Source organism: Peromyscus eremicus, chromosome 19 (genome assembly GCF_949786415.1).
Source record: "Peromyscus eremicus chromosome 19, PerEre_H2_v1, whole genome shotgun sequence".
Classification (NCBI taxonomy): Eukaryota; Metazoa; Chordata; class Mammalia; order Rodentia; family Cricetidae; genus Peromyscus; species Peromyscus eremicus.
This window is the reverse complement of record NC_081435.1, coordinates 13,511,104-13,529,747: the sequence shown is the minus strand read 5'-3', so window position 1 is coordinate 13,529,747 and position 18,644 is coordinate 13,511,104. Positions and strand designations below refer to the sequence as shown.

At 44.8% G+C, this 18,644-nt stretch overlaps 1 protein-coding gene across 2 annotated transcripts in view; it reads right to left on the bottom strand.

Annotated features, from left to right (window-relative positions):
• The window catches only part of Mapre2 (microtubule associated protein RP/EB family member 2), a 144,789-nt gene that overhangs the window by 32,817 nt on the left and 93,328 nt on the right, over window positions 1–18,644 (bottom strand). For both annotated transcript variants that reach the window (XM_059246272.1, XM_059246271.1), the window contains 2 exons: window positions 5,682–5,827; window positions 960–1,173 (listed from right to left, as the gene is read on the bottom strand). In XM_059246272.1, coding sequence (XP_059102255.1) covers window positions 960–1,173; window positions 5,682–5,827 — 360 coding nt within the window. The remainder of the gene's footprint in view (window positions 1–959; window positions 1,174–5,681; window positions 5,828–18,644) is intronic.

Here is an 18,644-nt window from a genome sequence, read left to right as displayed (position 1 = left end):
GCGCCATCACCGCCCGGCCATTTAAAACAAACAAACAAACAAACAAACAAACAAACAAATATTTCAAAAATCTTTGGAAGATGTCAGGTTTCCAAGGGATACAGATTGCTTGGGATATAGCTATGAATTCAGAAAGAAAAGATGGAAAAGGTTTGTAAGTAGTGAGGAAAAGTATGATTGTAAAGCTACCTGTGTCTAGTATTAATCATGCCTAATCCATACTGACTAAGTAGGCTGGGCAGAAATAAAAAAAAATCTGTAATGATCTGAGCAATGGGCTCTGACTTTGGGATGGAAGAAAGTTTCTGAGAGTTTCACTGTTAATGAACGGTCTAGCACACAACTGGCATGTATAACAGTGACCCCACTTCATAAGAGCATACGTTATCTGGTAAAGTTGGCGTTTATGGCAAGGATATTTCTAAGATATTTTAGAGAGTTTTTTTTTTTTTTTTTTTTATCTACAAAAGTTAAAAAACTCCTAAAAGTTCTAGGCACACATCCTCAATGGTTTCCCTTTTTAGGACAGGGCTGCATAATAAATGAAGGGCCCACAGTACCATATAAAAATGATCACTAATTTCCTTTGCATGCCTATAGAAAACGATCCACACGTAACAGCACAAGTCAGTTCATATTATGGTCTGTCTTGCCAGCTACTAGGCAGTAAAAATGTTTTAATCAAAATCTAAATAGGCTGCTTAAAATTTTTCAGAAAAATTAGAGAGAAAAAGAAACCTATCTCCAGGGTATTATCTTAACAGCCAGAGACACGGCATGTGAGGCTCTGGCTTTTTAATATCTGAACTCAAGACTCATGACAAATGGGTCACGGAAAGATCAGCGTGGACACAGACAATACTGAAAACCATTCAAAGGCATGAAAACACTGTCAATTACGAGCACAGACTTGAAGCACAGGAGGGTCGGAGCCATTCCCTGCAAGGAGAGCGACATACCTGCTGTGGGGGAGTTTGCGTGGTGAGACTTCTTGGGCAGGTTGAAGATCTGTTCACCGGGGTCAGGGGGAGGAATTGCATCTTGTCCTTGCCGTGCCTCCACAGGATCATACTCCTTCCCGTCATAGTTAGCGTCGTAGAATTTCTTAAACCACTGAATAAAATCCAGGTTGTCTTGGAAACGCCCTTTCACCAGCTTCTCCACTGGAATTACCTGCAATGTCAGGTCACCACGTAAGTCACGAAGCCCAGGTTTCTTTAGAGTGTTATACAGTTATATCCCAAGAATTGCTTGCCTGCAGTCCTCTAGTGAGCAAAATTTTAAAAATTTATTTATGTGCATGTGTGTGTGCGCCTGCTTGTCTGTATGGGCACCACGTGTTTATAGTGCCTGCTGAGGTCAGAAGAGGTCGCTGGATCCCCGAGAGTGAGAGTGACCAGGTGTTGGGAATGAAAACTGAACCAGAGTCCTCTGTGGGAGCAGCAGGTGCTCTTGACCACTGAGTCGTCTTTTTGGCCCCACGGCTACAGTTCTTGACCACATGCTTATTATTCTCATGGTCTCAGCATCTCAGCGGACCATTTCTCCAAAGGATTATTAATCACACCCTGGGAGTCAGCTTTCTACATACTATTTTCAAGTTTGGGTCTCTTTGGCCCCACGGCTACAGGTCTTGACCACTGGCTTCTTTCCATACCTATCTTCTCAGCAGTATTCTAGAATTAACACAACTTTAACTATTTAAAGAACTGACTTAAAAAAAAAAACAGAGTGGATTGTCCTGGAAAATGTAATACTTCCTGAATGACTAAAAAGGAATATCCTTAGCTGTGAAGAGGGCGTGATCCGCCAGGTCTGGTGGTAGCAGGTGCCTGTGATCCCAGCTCTTGAGAGACCAAGGCAGGATTATGAGATTGAGACCAAACTGGACTACGCAGTGAGGCCTCATCTCAGAAAAGCCCACAAACAAAACCAGAAAACAAAATAGGGGACTTCTCTCGTGGATAGGATATTTATAGTTTAACAATCTCCCCACAAAATATCCAGGCCTGGGATGATGCTGTACTGCTTCACAGTTGAAACACTTTCCTGTTTCTCTGTAAACCCTTGGCCCAACTGTGGTGAGATAAACCCTTATAAGGATTATAGCCACCAGACAAAGCACACAACCAGTAGCAGATCAGTGACAACGGGTACTGAGTTAATGGGTCACACGGAACCGAGCTCATTAAAATGTAGAGCGACAAGCATCCCAACTAACAAGGTGCAGGGCCCAGGAGCTGAGGCTCCACGGGAGTGCAGAGGCAGAGAGAGGGAGAGGCTCCTTAAGGAGGTCATGGGAGCACACGAAGAAGGCTCAGGACATGCACATCAGCTTCAGAGATGCGAAGCTCACCTTTTCCAGAATAACCTTCCCACTACAACTCAGAGTCAGCCAGGATTCCCTGCTTATTCTCACAGGAACCTTTGGAATTATGACAAAGGAAAAAAAGGGGGGGGTGTGACTTGATTACTTAGCTTATTCAGTGGGCCACTATTTTTTTTTTCTTTTTTTTTTGTAGGAAAATGGAATTGTATCATCATGCTTCCCACATAGCACAATTACTAGATTTCACTTCTTCAATCACTGGTGACAACTGAATGGGAACTAGGAGAGAGCGAGAGAACTAAGTCGTGAGTCAGAATGCGTATGTGTATGCGCAGGATTCAGACAGGGGGCCAGTGTCCAGGGAACACAGCTCGTGGCTTGACAGCATGAATGGAAACTGAAGGGACTGTCCCGGAGCAAAGCTCTGCCACCTTGGAAACGATATGCCATCGATGGTCATAAGAGCCAACAGGGACACTTTAAAAAGCAAATGGTGGCTGTCGGTCCTCATGATCACTGACTTCACTAGCTCTGAGTAGTCAGCGAGGTTTCCTGCACCAGGCATGATGTTCTTATTGTTGAAAGGGTCTTGAGTCCAGTGAGAGAGCTGCTGGCTACCTCCAAAGTATTCGTGCCTCTAGTGCGCTCTCAGGGTCACCAGCCATTCTGGTGTTGGTCACCTCCCTCCTCTGGTAACTTGCATGGCACTTTCTGGTACAAGGAACAACAATGACTGATAAAAGAACCCATGAATTTGAAAGAGAACAAGGAGGGGTGAGCATAGGAAGGATTAGAGGGAAGAAAAAGAAGGGGGAATTGATATATTATAATCTCAAAAGTCAATGAAACCATTGAAAAAGAGAACAGAAAGCCCTTAAGAATCAATTTTCTCTTAAGAAGAAAAAGTGAGGGGAGCACCTTGGGCCACATGTTCAGCTAAGTCATCAGTGACATATTTTCCAAAAATGTTTACGTGCAGCTGCAATAGAAACCGATACAGGTGCAGAACAAAATAAAGAGAAGTTTCTGGAAGGGACATTTTTCATCGAGCTGCTTCTGGTCCTGGAGGCTCGGGGGCTGCCATGTCCCTCCTCTCACTCCCCCTGAACTCTCACTGAAAGAATTCCTGCGCCATTCAAACTTCATTGACTTGGCTGGATATTTTATTCCGGTTAATGTCTTCTGAGTTTTACTGCTTGCCTTCAGAGAGACTGACTGGTAACTGCTAAGTGACTTGGACCACAAGGTCCTTCATGAACAACTGAAGCAACCTGTCTGCTGTGTGAGGATTTTGCATGATGGTGGTACACAGCAGCTCTTACTACTGTTGACTTAATTTGCATTCCTGGTTACATGGGTATAGCTTCAAGTGAGCCCTCTAACACACTGGGAATGACAGATGCAATGGGTACATGACACTGTGTCTCCAAGGGATTTGGGCCATTACCGCATCTTGATGCTCCTGGGGCTGGCAGGCTGGTGAGACCAAGGCCAGTCTCCTGCCATTCCAAACTTATTTTTCAACAATCCTTGGCTCTGCCATTTTCTGTGTGTTCACGTATAAAAAGCTGCACAAAGCTCTCTGACTGATTCACAGCAAGTTCCAGCCAGAAACCTATGGACAGGTGTTTCGTCTCTCTAATGTACAAGCGTGGATTTAAAAGTGGAAGAAGAAAGACTCTCGAACTCTTAAAAGTAAGGAGAGCCTGCCCAGTTGGGTGCCGGGAAAGAGCTACCTGGAGATTAGCCACAGCAAAAGGAATAAAAGTGAAGATTTCTTGGAGAAACATTTTTTGAAAAGGGGTCTTCCATGTGTTATCCAGGATGTTCTTAAACTCCTAGGCTTGAGCAATTTTCCTGCCTCAGCCTCAGAAGTAACTGAGACTAACAGGTGTGCACTGCCACGCCTGGCTAAGACTATACAATTTAAAATAAACATTCCTAGAAAAGAAGAAGCCAGATTTTCTCAACATTCTGGTATGAATGCTTCTTACTTGGGGAAGCATGAACTGTGCTGAATTACTAAACTTTCCTTTCACCTTTATCTCTTATAACCTAGTATCTATTTATATCCTGTGGCCTATTTATTCTTTTTATTAATACTGTTTTAAGAGTTGTTTCTAGCCTTGGTGCAGTGGGAAGGGGCTTGGACCTGCCTAGGCTCAGTGTGCTGGGCTTTACTGACTCCCCATGGGAGACCTGGATTTGGGGGATGTGGGGATGTGGGGTGGCTTGGGAAAAAGGGCTGAGGGGTGGGAGGAGGGAGGAGGGGGGGGGTCTGTGGATAGCATGTGGAGTGAGTAGAAAATTTCTTAATAAAGAAAAATGGAAAAAAAAAGAGTTGTTTCTCCTCTGCTGGTTTATCTCTTTCCCTCTTGTCTGAAGTTCATGTCTTGTCATGCTTATTCATTCTAAGAGACACACAGTCATACTCACTCTAAGATAAATACCTAAATAATGAACACATATTAGTAAGTGAACATTTGAATAGCAGTCAGCATTCATAGAGAGAGACCAGTGAGTCTCAGCCCCTTAGTCCCTTATTGGGAGGAAAAAGGATGTGAAGGCCAACATTTCCATTTGTAACACACTAGATACTTCAAAGGAGAAAGCGGCATTCACGGATGTTGGAATCTGAGGGTTGCACTATGCTGGACACTTTTATAGGCACCTCCTCATTACTGTGTCATAACCATGAGGAAAAGGAGGACCCTAGTCCTCTTTCACAAAGGAGCCAGTTTAGACACCTAGAAAACATGACTTGCTTCAGTTGTGGGACTGAGACTCAAACCCAGGATGGTTTCCCCTGTTAACAAGTTGTTTTTCCAAAGAACAAAATACCCAAAGAACCCCAGAGGCATCTGGTAAACACCAAGCTTCTCATTTGCTACATGGAAAAGCTAACAACCCACCACTATAACATTCAGGACTCCTGCTACGAGGCTTCTGTCTAACGGCTACTAGGTTAAGGATTTCTTAAAACTAAAACCTCACAGGCAAATGGGGGAGTCAGGGCTCTTGTTTATGTATGTACAGGCCCCCACATGGTGAGATATCTAAGTAGATCCTTCATGGATATGTTCTCAGACTTTTCCATTTTTGATTACTACTGTAAGCGTGCTGGAGATATGGCTAAGATATGTGCAGTGCTCTTCCCGAGGACCGGAGTTCAATTCCCAGCACCCACACTGGGTAGCTCTCAGTCACCTGTAACTGACTCCCGGGGAATCCAATGGCCTCTTACCATAGCCTTTGCAGGCACTGCACTTATGTGTACAAACCCACATGCACGTAATTTAAAAACAGTAAAATACTGAAAGCAATTCTGAAGAAAAGAGTACATTTGACTTACCTTATCAACATTCATCCGTTTAAATGATGCCTGCAGAAGTTTAAAATTGTGAATATACTCATGCTCCAACTTTGCCTGGAATTTTACTTTCTTCAAACTAATACAGCCTGGGAAGAGCATGTCCATGAACTGGCAATAGGCTGCTCCTAAAAAAAAGACAATGAGAGGCAGGAATGAGTCCAACTGCACCCAGATGTGATGGAGGTCATGATTGCATGCACCATGATACACAGCAGAGCCTCCTGCACACATGTCCCTTTTACCCTTGCACTTCCACCTCCTCAACAGCAAGGAGAAGAGACCACGCCTCAGCAGTACAGCACCTGTCAGGGCCACTGTGTACCCAGTTCTCAGTACCAACTTGTGGAATCCTCCCCTGATCCCAAAGAAGCCATGGTAAGAATCTTGCTGCTTCAGCTGGTTGGCGGTGGAACATGCCTTTAATCCCAGCACTTTGGAGGCAGAGGCAGGTGGATCTCTGTGAGTTCAAGGCCAGCCTGGCCTACAGAGCGAGATCCAGGACAGGTACCAAGGCTATACAGAGAAATGCTATCTCAAAAAACAAAACAAAAACCCCAGAATCTTGCTATTTCTATGAGAGGAAAGGGACATACTCTTTCTCTTCTATCTAGCTACTGTCCTGCTTCCTGTCATCAAAGTCAGTTTAAGAAGAAAAAGCACAGAACATGTAACTATGAGAGCGGTACACAGGTTCTCTTGGGATGTGTGGCCCAAAGACATATGCTCATGCTGTTTTATAGCCATCTTGTGAAGTGACTGGGCTGGAAACTGTTATCACTACGCCTTCTAATACCAGAAGCAGCTGCGTGCCAATCACATTCCAGTCCAAGAGCAACAGGCTTCCCTCTTTAGCATAAAGGAGGAAGCCAGGGGTCACCCGAAAAACATAGGTGCTCAGAGTCATGCTGTTTACAAGCGAGAAAAAAGTATGCAGAAATGTCCATAGGACCCCCCCTTGGACAGGAGAGACTGTCTTAGCAAAAAGGTTTTCACTTTTAAACATGAAGAAAGAACTATTGAAACATGCTAATCTCAGCTAGAAAAACCCCAGCAGGACGGCATTTCCTTGGCTCTTATCTGAATGGTAAAGACTAAGGACATTTAACTCGAGAAACTGTCATAATGAGTCCTGACTCAGAAGAAGAGCCACTGAGTGCCAAGAGCGGGAACAAGTGGCCTGACGCTTGCAAACTTTCCTTTCTTCGTTCTCTCCAGATAGCTCGCTCTCTTTCCATGACAGATTAGTCTTTCTGGACCAGGAAGAGCCTCCCTCATCCTTTATCATCCAGGCTCCTGGGAGGCCTTGTCTTTCAAGTGCGAGATTCCCCTTTGGCTAGGACACTGATGTGTCTTATGCCAAATCCTCTACTGAGATGGAGTCCCAGAGAAGGGGAGACACAATGCTGGCAACCTAAGGGCCGTAGAACCGGAAGTGCTGCGCAAACTCATTCTTTGTAGGTAAGGCAGCGAAAGATGAGGCAGAGGCATCTGGCTTCCCCTTAGATGCCAACACTGTGAATTAGGAGTTTCTTCCTACGCAGATGGCCTCTCTTAAAAACAAGACGAGGCATAGCAAACCCAAACCCCAAACACTGGGGAGGTAACAGAAAACATCAGGAGTGTGTGTGTGTGTGTGTGTGTGTGTGTGTGTGTGTGTGTGTGTGGTGGCAGTCAATCATCCAGTCCTTTTAAAAGTGTCACCAGATGGAGCAAACTCCAACCCCCTGCAACATAACCACACAGGTGGGCGTGTGGAAGCGCTGCCCCTGACCCATGCTGCAAAGCTGGCCTCATATTCCTAGAGTTTAGCATTGAATTCGCCTCTGAAGACCCAGATGTTACATATTCTCATGAACTAACCATCCAAATGCTCCACTTTTCAATTTTAAAAATAAGTAACACTTTGGCTGGGGGGCGGGGGTGGGGGTCAGTACAGTGAGGAAAGTTAGAAAAAACATCTCTAGTATCTGTCACCCAAGTGGTAGCTAACTCCTGCTTGAGTTGTGGCATATATCATCTGATCTTTTCAGGGGTGGGGTTATACATTTACTTATTTTTACTCAAATGCGACAATACCTTCTAAATGCAATTATTTCTATTTTTATGTACACTTGTTACTGTGGTGCTGGGAATCAAACCTAGGACCTTATACATGCTATGCGAGCAGTCTACCACACCTCAGGTCCTTTGGGTCATTTAATATTCTCTATCAGTGTTTTGATGGCATTCTAGTATTTACATGATGCTTAGCAACTTCCCTCCACCAAGATCATAAATATCCATGCATAGTTTCTGTGAGTGCTTTTATGCTCTCCGTTTTACATTCGAATTCTGGATCCATGTGGAATTTATTTTGGTTTCTGATAGAAAGTATGGTTCTAATTTTAGGCATTCCAAATGTTAGTGGAAATCTGTCATTTTTGACTCCTCTCATTTGGGTGCCTTCTTACTGAGAGGGATGCTACAGGGTCCCACCTCATACTCCAAGAGCTGAATATAGTAGGTGAGCCTCCTCTTTCTGCCTCCCCACTAAGGAGGCAGGCCCATGACTGAGCTTCGCTATGGACATTTCTGTCTCCTTCAAATGGAGGGAACGAGAGAGATACAGAGACAGTCTGTCATTGTGACAGCAATGTGTCTAGAGCACTGTGAAGTGACAGAAGAGTCAGTTCTGTTTGTCACAACATGCAAGATAAAAGAAATCTGGGAAAGTCTCATTACTGTTAATATTAATACTTTTTGTTTAAAAACTAAAAATAAGAGTGAATGTTTGACATATCTACATTTTCTTATATATGTGTATTCATACTTGTATTATATTGTTAAATGTGTAATTTTAGACTGTGAATTGTGTATTTAAATCTGTTCCTGGGATAGTCCTATCATTCTGACTTTCTGTCTATCTGCATTTCCCCAGATTTCACATAAAGGGGATCATTCTTTCTGACCATGGAGCTTCATTCTTTTACTCAGGAAAACCTTTCAAGGTTCACCGGCACTCTAATCCTTTTTAAAGATAATATTTCATTATATAAAAACACCATATTTTATCAACCCATCAGTCAGTGGGCGTCTGGGCCATTGGGGGACTATTGAGTAAAGCTGCAAGCACATTTGTAAGTTCTTGGGCGACATATGTTTCATTGGCTGTGAGGTGGGAATCTGTGCTGAGTCATGGGCTGTCTCCACGATAAACATCTTGAAGAATAGTCCATCTGTATTCCAAAGCAGGCACACCATCTTATTTTCCCCCAGCAATGTTCTTCACTCTTGTCTGTTAGTTTGAGCCCAGCTGTCCCAGTGGGTGCCTCATAGGTTTAGGTGCAGTGGGTTTAGGCGGATCTCACTAATCACTAATGGCACTGAGTATCCTCGTAAAGTGCTCTTGGGCCAGTTGTATACTGTCTCTGGAGGAATCTCTGCAAATCCTTTGCCTGTTTTTAAACTGAGCTACACTTCTGTTGAATTGTAGGAATTCCATGTTCCAGACACAGTTCCCTTATCAGACACGTGATACGCAAATACTCCCCATTCTCCTTATTCTGTGGATTCTTTCTGATGGGATCACCAGAAGTGCATGCTTTAAACTGTGAACTAATCCAATTTAACCTTGAATTGCTTGTGCTTCTGTTGTCACAATTAAGAAACCATTAATTGCTCCAAGGTGGTGGAGATCTACACCCACACTATCTAACCCAAGGTGGTGGAGATCCACACCCACACTGCCTAACCCAAGGTGGTGGAGATCCACACTGTCTAATCCAAGGTGGTGGAGATCCACACTGCCTAACCCAAGGTGGTGGAGATCCACACCCACACTGCCCAAGCCAAGGTGGTGGAGATCCACACCCACACTGTCTAACCCAAGGTGGTGGAGATCCACACCCACACTGTCTAACCCAAGATGGTGGAGATCCACACCCACACTGTCTAACCCAAAATGGTGGAGATCCACACTGTCTAACCCAAGGTGGTAGAGATCCACACCCCACACTGTCTAACCTAAGGTCATGGAGATCCACCTTAGGACAGTCAGTGACACTCATTTGATTTCTAGTTCCAATTCCCTGTATGTCCTTTATCACTCTCATCTCAAGGTTGTTTGTCTGTGATGGTGAGGTGCATTTCTTAGAGGGAATAGATGGATCCTGTTCTTAGTTGACTGCTAGTCTGTATGCTGACTGGAGACCATTAACATCAGTTATCTTAAAGGTGCGTATTAATTTCTGCTATCTGATTGGTGCTTCCATAGTCCTCTTTTGCTTAGCCACTATTTTAACATGGTCTGTTCTTTCTTGTAACCTCTTGGATGTGTTATTTTTCTCTTCAGTGTGTAGGGGATGCTCTGTAGTGCTGAGTGAGCAGCCCAATCAGTTAGTAGGCTAGTGAAATAAACAGCCAGCTCTCACAGATAAAGTACAAATGGCCAATAAATGTATGAAAAATGTTCAACTTCAATAGCTATCAGAGAAATGCAAATTAAACCACACTGAGATTCCATCTCATCCCAGTCAGAATATAATCATTAAGAAAGCAAATCCTAACAAATGCAGGTAAGGGTGCCCAGAAGAGAACCTTTATACACTTCTGGTGAGAATGTAACCTTGAAACTTAATCAGAATATACTGTGTCCTACTCAGGTAGTGGTTGTGCACACCTTTAATCCCAACACTAAGGAGGCAGAGGCAGGCAGATCTCTGAGTTGAGGCGAGCCTGGTCTATAGCGTGAGAACAGCCAGCTCTACACAGAAAAACCCTATCTCAAGTAAACCAATATTATACACACACACACACACACACACACACACACACACACACACGTACTATGTTCTTCCCCCAAGTCTGTTACTGGCCACAGATGTTTAATACTAAGGAAATACTCTTAAATTTTCCTAGTAATTAAGTTCCACTGAATTTTATCAGCTACTATTTTTATAAAGAGGTAAAAATCTTTTTCCCTTAATTTGCTATGACTAATCATATCCATTGATTTTTCTAGTTCTGAATTCTTTGCATTTCTGGAATAATTCCCACTTGCTGAGCCTTCCCTGCAGTCTGGCTTACATTCACAAACACTCAGGATTTGATGTGCGTATTTACAAGTGTGCTCTCTGTTGTGTATTACCTTCTTACCACGGTTCCTTTACCCTGGGAAGATAAGTTGAGAAGCATTTCATATTTTTGAGAAGCTTGAGACTGAGGCTAAAAATAAATGGTTCGGTTGGAATTCTGAGTAATTTACTGCCTGTACAGCCCGAGCTTGTCACGCCTTCCAATGCACTTCAGAACCATGGTGAGCATCAGGCAGAGGGGTAACTGCTCTGTAGGAACTGATGTCGAAGGGGCACGTCACTTGAGCACCTTCGTGCTGCCTGGAAATTTCGGTGTCATGACACATCAGCTTTTCTCGAGTCGGAGGAGATCCCGAGCTGGCTTGGGGAGTTACGCAGAAGCCATGTTGCTATCACAGCTGGGTGTGTACACTTGGTCACCTTCAGGTCTTGGTTCCCTGCATCTTTTAAGGGACATACTGATAACACATCATGAAAAGGGTATCTTGAAGTCAGCCGGGGCCACTGAGAGCAGCGTGGAGACAGGAACTTTCACCATGGCATAAACCAAACAAGGTTCCTCTCAAATGGTACTCTGATCAGAAACTTGTGCTCTGGGTCACACCTCATCTTGCCTGCTCACTGAGTGACTCCTGCGACAACCCTCGTCCTCTCTTGTCATGAAAAGTCTCCTCTGTAAGAGACCAAGCCTTCAGAAAATGTAACTATAAGAGCAAAGCAATCAAGTGGGAGGGTGCGGGGTCCAAAGAGAGGCTGGCTATCAGGTACCGTCCTGAGAACCCATCGGCTCAATGTGCTCCTGGAGTTAGGAAAGTGAGTCTGGACATCACTAGAAATAAAGGGAACAACCCTGCTTGTCCCATAGTGCTAGACTACATCCAAACCTGAAGCCCTCAGAACGGTCTCAGCCGATACCATCAAAAGTCACGGGGGCCAGGCAGTGGTGGTGCACGCCTTTAATCCCAGCACTCGGGAGGCAGAGCCAGGTGGATCTCTGTGAGTTCGAGGCCAGCCTGGTCTATAGAGCGAGATCCAGGTCAGGCACCAAAACTACACAGAAAACTTCTCTCGAAAAAGAAAAAAAAAAAAAAGAAAGAAAGAAAAGACATGGGACCAACAGGTTTGGGGACAGGAATTCAAAATGAACAGTCATATGTGTAAGATCTGGGAACTTAAGATTGGCACTGTTCATCTGTGAGATGACAAGACATGTGACAGCCTCTTGGTCACCAGATCCTGGACTTTAAGAGCAGAACAAGCACCAGAGCGATCGGGCACCTTTAGATGGAAATTTTCAATAATATCAATAATATTTAACAACACAGCTACGGGGCATATTATACCAGAGATACAAGGCACAACACCCATACTTACATACAATCTGTTAGTGATTGCACATGGATTTTTACCATCCGAAAACCTCACAGAACCCTTAGGATGTGTTTTTATGATTACGTCATCTTATCAACTTCGGGACAAGCTCAGGGCATTACCAGCTAATCAGCAAAGCAGAAATTAAACTCTGACCTGACCTGTAGGGGTTTTTTGTTTGTTATAAGTCTTATTTATTTATTTATTTATTTATTTATTTATTTATTTATTTATTTACGTGTGTGTGTGTGTGTGTGTGTGTGTGTGTGTGTGTGTGTGTTTTCTTAGAAATACATTTTCAAGTAAAAACTCAAAGGTTCGAAGAATTCACAAGTTTTTCTACATTATGGTTCTAAGAGGAATTACAAGGGAATACAAAAGAACACACGAACTGCTTTTCTTTAAGACAAGGTCTTGCCGTGTAGGCCAGGCTGGCTGAATACCAATCCTCCTGCCTCAGCGCCCACATGCTGAGATTATGGAGGCATGGCACAACATCCAGCAGAGCCTTTCAAGCTGCCGTCGGGATGTCGGTTATACGTCTGCGCTCGTTAGTTTTCTGTCAACTTGACACGAGCTGGAATCGTCTGAGAGGAGGGGCCCTCGATTGAGAAAATGCCTGTAGAAGATTGCTGTAGGCAAGACTATGGGGGCATTTTCTTAATTGATGATGGATGTGCAAGGGCCTGGCTGATTCTGAGTGGTACCACCCTTGCCAGGTGGTCCTGGGGTGTCCAAGAAAGCAGACTGACCAAGCCATAGGGAGTAAGCCAGTAAGCAGCATTCCTCCGCGGTCTCTTCTTGTCTCCAGGTTCCCGCTTGAGTTCCTGCCCTGGCTTCCCTCAATGATTGTGACATGGAAATGTAAGCCAAATAAACTCTTTCCTCTCCAAGTTGCTTTTGAGCATGGTTTTTTATCACAGCAATGGAAAGCAAACTAAAGCATCTGCTTCTTACACAGCAGAAAATTAGACTGGACATACTGTAAATCCACTTCAATGTCATAGACTCATAAGCATTTCATCTTAAGTATACACAGTGTGTATATAAGATAAACATCTCATCTCTATATTCCTATTGTCCTCCTATCTTTACTCCTCTTCCCTCACCTCTACCGCTGAAAACAAATCTCACAGTGTATTTCCTGAAATGCAACATGATCTGTAGAGACAACATCAAGCCACAAGCAGCTACCCAAATTGTCCATCCAACTTTCCCAGAGGCCAAGGGACTATTAGGCAGTGGTGCCTAGTCACTGAGGGACTGAGCTACAGCTTTCCCTTAATCTTACTACTGATGAGGGGGAAAGAATTACAGCCTTTATGAGATGGACATACTGAAGTGATCGTATCTTTCCTTACAGGAATCTTAACAGGTAAACGGACTGTTAAAACAACAATATGTTTTCGTAGGCTTCTATCGGCGAGGATATAGGCAAGGGAGGAGGGGAAGTGGAGTACTGGCCCTTGGCTCCGAAGCCCTCACCATCCTCAATAGGTTGGGACATGTCATCGTACATGTCTGAGCCAACAATATTCTTATCTGCCAAATGTCAGGGTTGGACAGAGCACTCGGCTCTAAAATTAGATGATTATCTAACTCTCAGGCTGTCATCGACTTCTCTTTTAAAGGCTACTTGAAGTTTCTGCTAATTAGAAGACAGTGACATTTCACCTTCCCATGTCTCAGACACTTGCCAACGCTCTTGCTTCTGGCCTCCCCATCTTTTGTTGTAGTTTATGTCAGAGAGGCCCTCGAGTGCTGCATGCTCCCAGGGGCACTGGCTCCTCTCATCTCTAGTGACTTACTTTCACACACTCCTCTTTGAGCTCCTGACATTTTCATACTTAACGATATAACTATTTTCTGTCATCTCAACAGCCACATATTGACAGTTAAAATACCTTTCATAATAAAGCATGATCGACTCCGAGACTGTCTGTAGACTACAATCACAGAGGCCTGCTATCTCTTTTGTATTTGGCCTGGTCACTCTTGGAACTGATGCTCCTACAGGATTGCATCTGCCACCAAAGTCCAAATGTCCTACTGGAGGAAGTGTCCCTGTGGGAAATCAGGGCTCACTAAAGAGGAAAGTGATACTGCAAAATACTGGGTTCTGTTTCCAGCAGGTCAGCAGAAACCTCTCCACAGACACAAACCTAAGGTTTAAGAGTTCAGTGGCGAGGCTGGGGAGACAGCTCAGTTGGGAAAGTGCCAATCACAAGGCCCAGAGTCTAAACCCATGTGAAAAACAGGGTACTGTGACATGAGATTGTAATCACAGTGCTGGGGTATGGGAGTCTATAGGAGACCAGCTCTGACCTCCTCCCACCTATCAAAGGGTTCTTGGAGGACAGAGGAATGAGGAAATATTGGGTAGAAAGATAGAAAGAGATGATAAGAAAGACAGAGACACAGGATAGCTTCGGGAGGGCCCTGGGTCAATACCTAGCTGCCCAGAGCTTTATTCAAAAGGGCTTTTTATAATACGCCAAGGGGAGAAGCAAAAGACCTCCCCCATCAAGATCAAAGCACACCATACAGCCAAGTGTGGACCCTTCCAAATACTTGGTACCCACGCCCGTGGTCAAATCATCCCATTATGCAGCCCTGCTGGGTAAAGCAAGCTCAGATTCTTGGACCCTGAGTAAGGTCTCATTAGGAAACCTCTGTGGGCCACCAGACTGGGGATGCAGTGATAGGTAGATCCCTGGGTCTCACTGGCCAGCCAGCCTAGCTGAATTGGCTAGTTCCAGTCCCAATGAGAGACCCTATCTCAAAAAGGGAAGTGGATGGAGCTCATTGGCCAGCCAGCCTAGCCAATCAGTGAGTTCCACGTTCATTAAGAGACCCTGCCTCAACAAATATCATCAGGAACAAATAGAGAAAGATATTCACTGTTGACCTCTGACCTGCACATGCACATACACAGGCGCGTGCATCCCTGTGTATGCTTGCACACTTCCACACAAACACATACCTACATGCATGCCCACCCATTCTTCCCCAACACAAAGAAACTTGTGGAGCACCACAAACAGCTAGCCTGGCTACAGAGTCTGATGACATGGGAGAATCAGTGAGAGTTCTGAGTGGATTAAAGTGCTGCCCATGTCATGGAAGACAGAACACATTGTCTATCTTCCACATGGAAATTTCAGGGCAGCAGAAATCAGACTCCGAACAGTCCTTGTCTGAGGTGTAGGATAAATATTTTTATTACAAGGTAAACCACAGAAAAACACCTAGAGTGTACATCAGCTGGAGGCTTACAGTACGGCCGAGGGCTACTGTTTAAGTGTTACTTGGAAAAACAATTTCCCCAGAAACTCACCATTTAAATAGCGCACTGAAAGCCGGAGCATGCATGTCAGACACCCTAATCCCAGCCCTGGTGGCATCTGTCTATGTGGAGCGGTTTATCCAACTACCATATTACCCCACAACTCCTGTGTTTAAACTTGTATCTTCATGTTTTAGGGGAAAATGCAGAGCTTCAAGCTTGTCTAATGACACAGAAGAAGGTTCTGACGGCTGAAGGGACAAGGACATGGCAGCTGAGGAGGAAGCCTGTTGGTCTGAACATCAGCAGAATTTTTACCTGCTGAGGAGTGAGCCCTGCTCTAGGTGCTCAGTGGCCCACCGTTCCCAACACGTGATTTCCGTTCAGACAACATTGCTCATCAAGTCCCACCAAACAATCCTGCCTCACGCCTCACGCAGTGACACTTGGCTTCTACAGTCCAGAGAGGGGGGAGGGGGCGGGGCTCAGTACACAATGTCACTGGCTTCCACAGAACTCGGTAGCGAAACTGGAAGCAGAGGTCTGAGTCTGCGATCAGAGCTAAAGTTAGAACTGAGCGTTCTAGACAGAGGGGGAAGGAGGACTTAAAACAAGTCTTTATCACGAATAAAAAACAAGTTAGGAAGGTATATATGAACCCACTGGGAAGAGAGTCAGTTTTCTTATTGGGGTCATGAAGAAAGAAGGTTCTAGAAAGCTATGAGGTCAGGGGTACTGTTTGCCCACACACGTTAGGAAGAGTTTTTACATACTTGTTTCTAGTATTGCTTCTACACTTTCATAGACAAGGTTTTGTCCTATTTGCCTATTTCTGTTTGCTTTTAGACTATATAAGTTAGACTGAAATGAAGATAAGCCTGACTTAGAGGCAAGAATCTGAAGACAGAAGTGTCCATATCTAACTTTTGTGGTAACAGGTTACCTCTAAATAAATGCCTGTCTCTATAGGTAGCACATGGGGATGTCTCTTTGCTTATTGGTGAATGAAAAACTGTAAACTGCTGGGTGTGGTGGTGCATGCCTTTAATCCCAGCACTTGGGAGGCAAAAGCAGGTGGATTTGTGTGAGTTCAAGGCCAGCCTGGTCTACACAATGAGTTCCAGGACAGCCAGAGTTACATAATGAGTCCCCTAAAACATTCTTCCCAAGGAAAATGAGCTCATTTAAAGGGCCAAGCAACTGAGTTTTGAAAGACTAGAAAAATACTGAAATACAGAATTCAGAAAAACACAACAGAAAACCCAGCAGAAACACAAGGCCACTCCAAGTGTAGAATAAACGCATACTAAGAGAGTCGGGGCAAAAGTCTGGAGAGAAATTGGCCATCATCCCACAGGTAGGGTCAAGTCAAGCTCATCGTATCACCTTTCAGTCATCAGGGATGACTCCAGGATGCTGGAGCAAAGGATGGGAGGAGGAAGGGGGCATGTGGGAGCCCTCAAAGGACATTTCGAGAGAAGCCAGGGAACAGAGCGAAGGGTGTGTAGGGACAGGTGTCAGTCAGAGGCAGGTAAGCAGCAGGCTTCAGATGCCACAAGGAGTGTCAGCCTGAGCTAATGAGGAAGGCTGCAGAGAATCAACGCTGATTTCTGGCTCTAAGCATCCTCCGAGAAGGGGGCCTAAGGGATGCCATGTTAAAGCTTTGATTTTCAGAATGTATCTATTTTTTAGAGCACATTGAATGAAGGGTAAGAACTCCATTTTCTCAGAGAATTTCTCCTGAAACAGCCAACACCACTCTAGGGACAACACGAAGCCAGGTGTGGTACACCATGGAGAGGCTTTGAACCCATGCAAGATGGAGTGATGTGAACGAACAGCACAAGCCTGCGGTTCACTTCCGCAGAGCACACCTTTGCAAGGGGCTCTTGCGGTGACAGAGGTTCCTGTCCCTGGGACTAGGTGCCTTGTCATCCCTCCTCGGGTGGAAACTACTTCACCCTTTGCTCTCACGTCAGAGCTTCTCACCCTTGCCGTTCCTCCCAGTCAAGCTCACCAGCTGTCACACACACCAATAGTGTCCTTAACAGCCACCTTCAGCCGAAGGATGCGCCTTCCCCCACAGCTCCCCAAGAGGGGGCCTAAAGGGCTGGAGACAGTTCAGTAGACCCAGCCTGGCATGGGAGGGCACCAGCAGCCACAGAGAACTCCAGAGCAGCTACCCTAGAGTGTCCATGCACACCGTGCTACAGACAGAAGACTGGTGCATCACGTGCAGATTTATTGCCATTTCCCAGGTTTGTCCCAGGACACTTCCTTATCTAAGCACAATTCCAGGATTAGAAGGAACTCCAGTTACTGTGAAGACTGCACAGTATTTACTTTAGGGATTTAGTCAGATGACCAAAACAGAAACACAGAAGAGTTAACGAGGGGGGGTGGGGCAGGGAGGAGGCAGGAAACTACTTCTTTTTTTGTAATGGTGGATCCTAACATATTTACAGTTGACATATGTACTTTCTCTAGAACTTGGGTCATTTATTTTTCTAAAGTTCTTCCATGAATTGCCATAAAATGTCATCTAGAAGAGATAGAAGTACAGGTCAACCCTCCTGACAGTGACTGAAGGGAAACCAGGAAACTATGCTGGAGCTAATATCCTATCTATATGCTCCTCGTGGTCACAGCACATGGCCATTATAACTTATGTCAGTTAAAACCCAAGGAAGAACCACACCCCTAGAAGGGAGGCGACGGAGAGAGGTCACATGCTGTCTGTCACAATTACGTAATCGTTTCAGGGTGGGAAGAAACTCTATCCTGAAGAACAACGGTTGCTTTAAGCAATTCAACTATTCTGTTCCCAGTATGCAATTCTAAAATGCCCAGACATTTGCATATCTTTTCTTTTTCTTCTGTCACACCTGAAAAACTGTAAATTAAAAATACAAGCCGGAGAAAATGAATTGAGGGAATACATAGTCTAAGAGCGGGAGGATGTGCAGCATTACCATGTGCAGAAACTACTGGAGGCAGACTAGCACTTCAGATGTCACCAGGCACGCCCTGCTCTCAGTGCTGGGAACCTTCTGATGATAAGAAAGGCGAGGCTCCTCGTGTTGGCCAGGACCTCGCTCCCCCTCTGCTTCGTTTGTGGATGAGCTGACAAAAAGGACTTGAGAGCTCTGGACAGAAATGTGACAGACGAAGTGAAGCGACAGGTCCTAGCTCGGTATGATCTGTGTTGGTTTT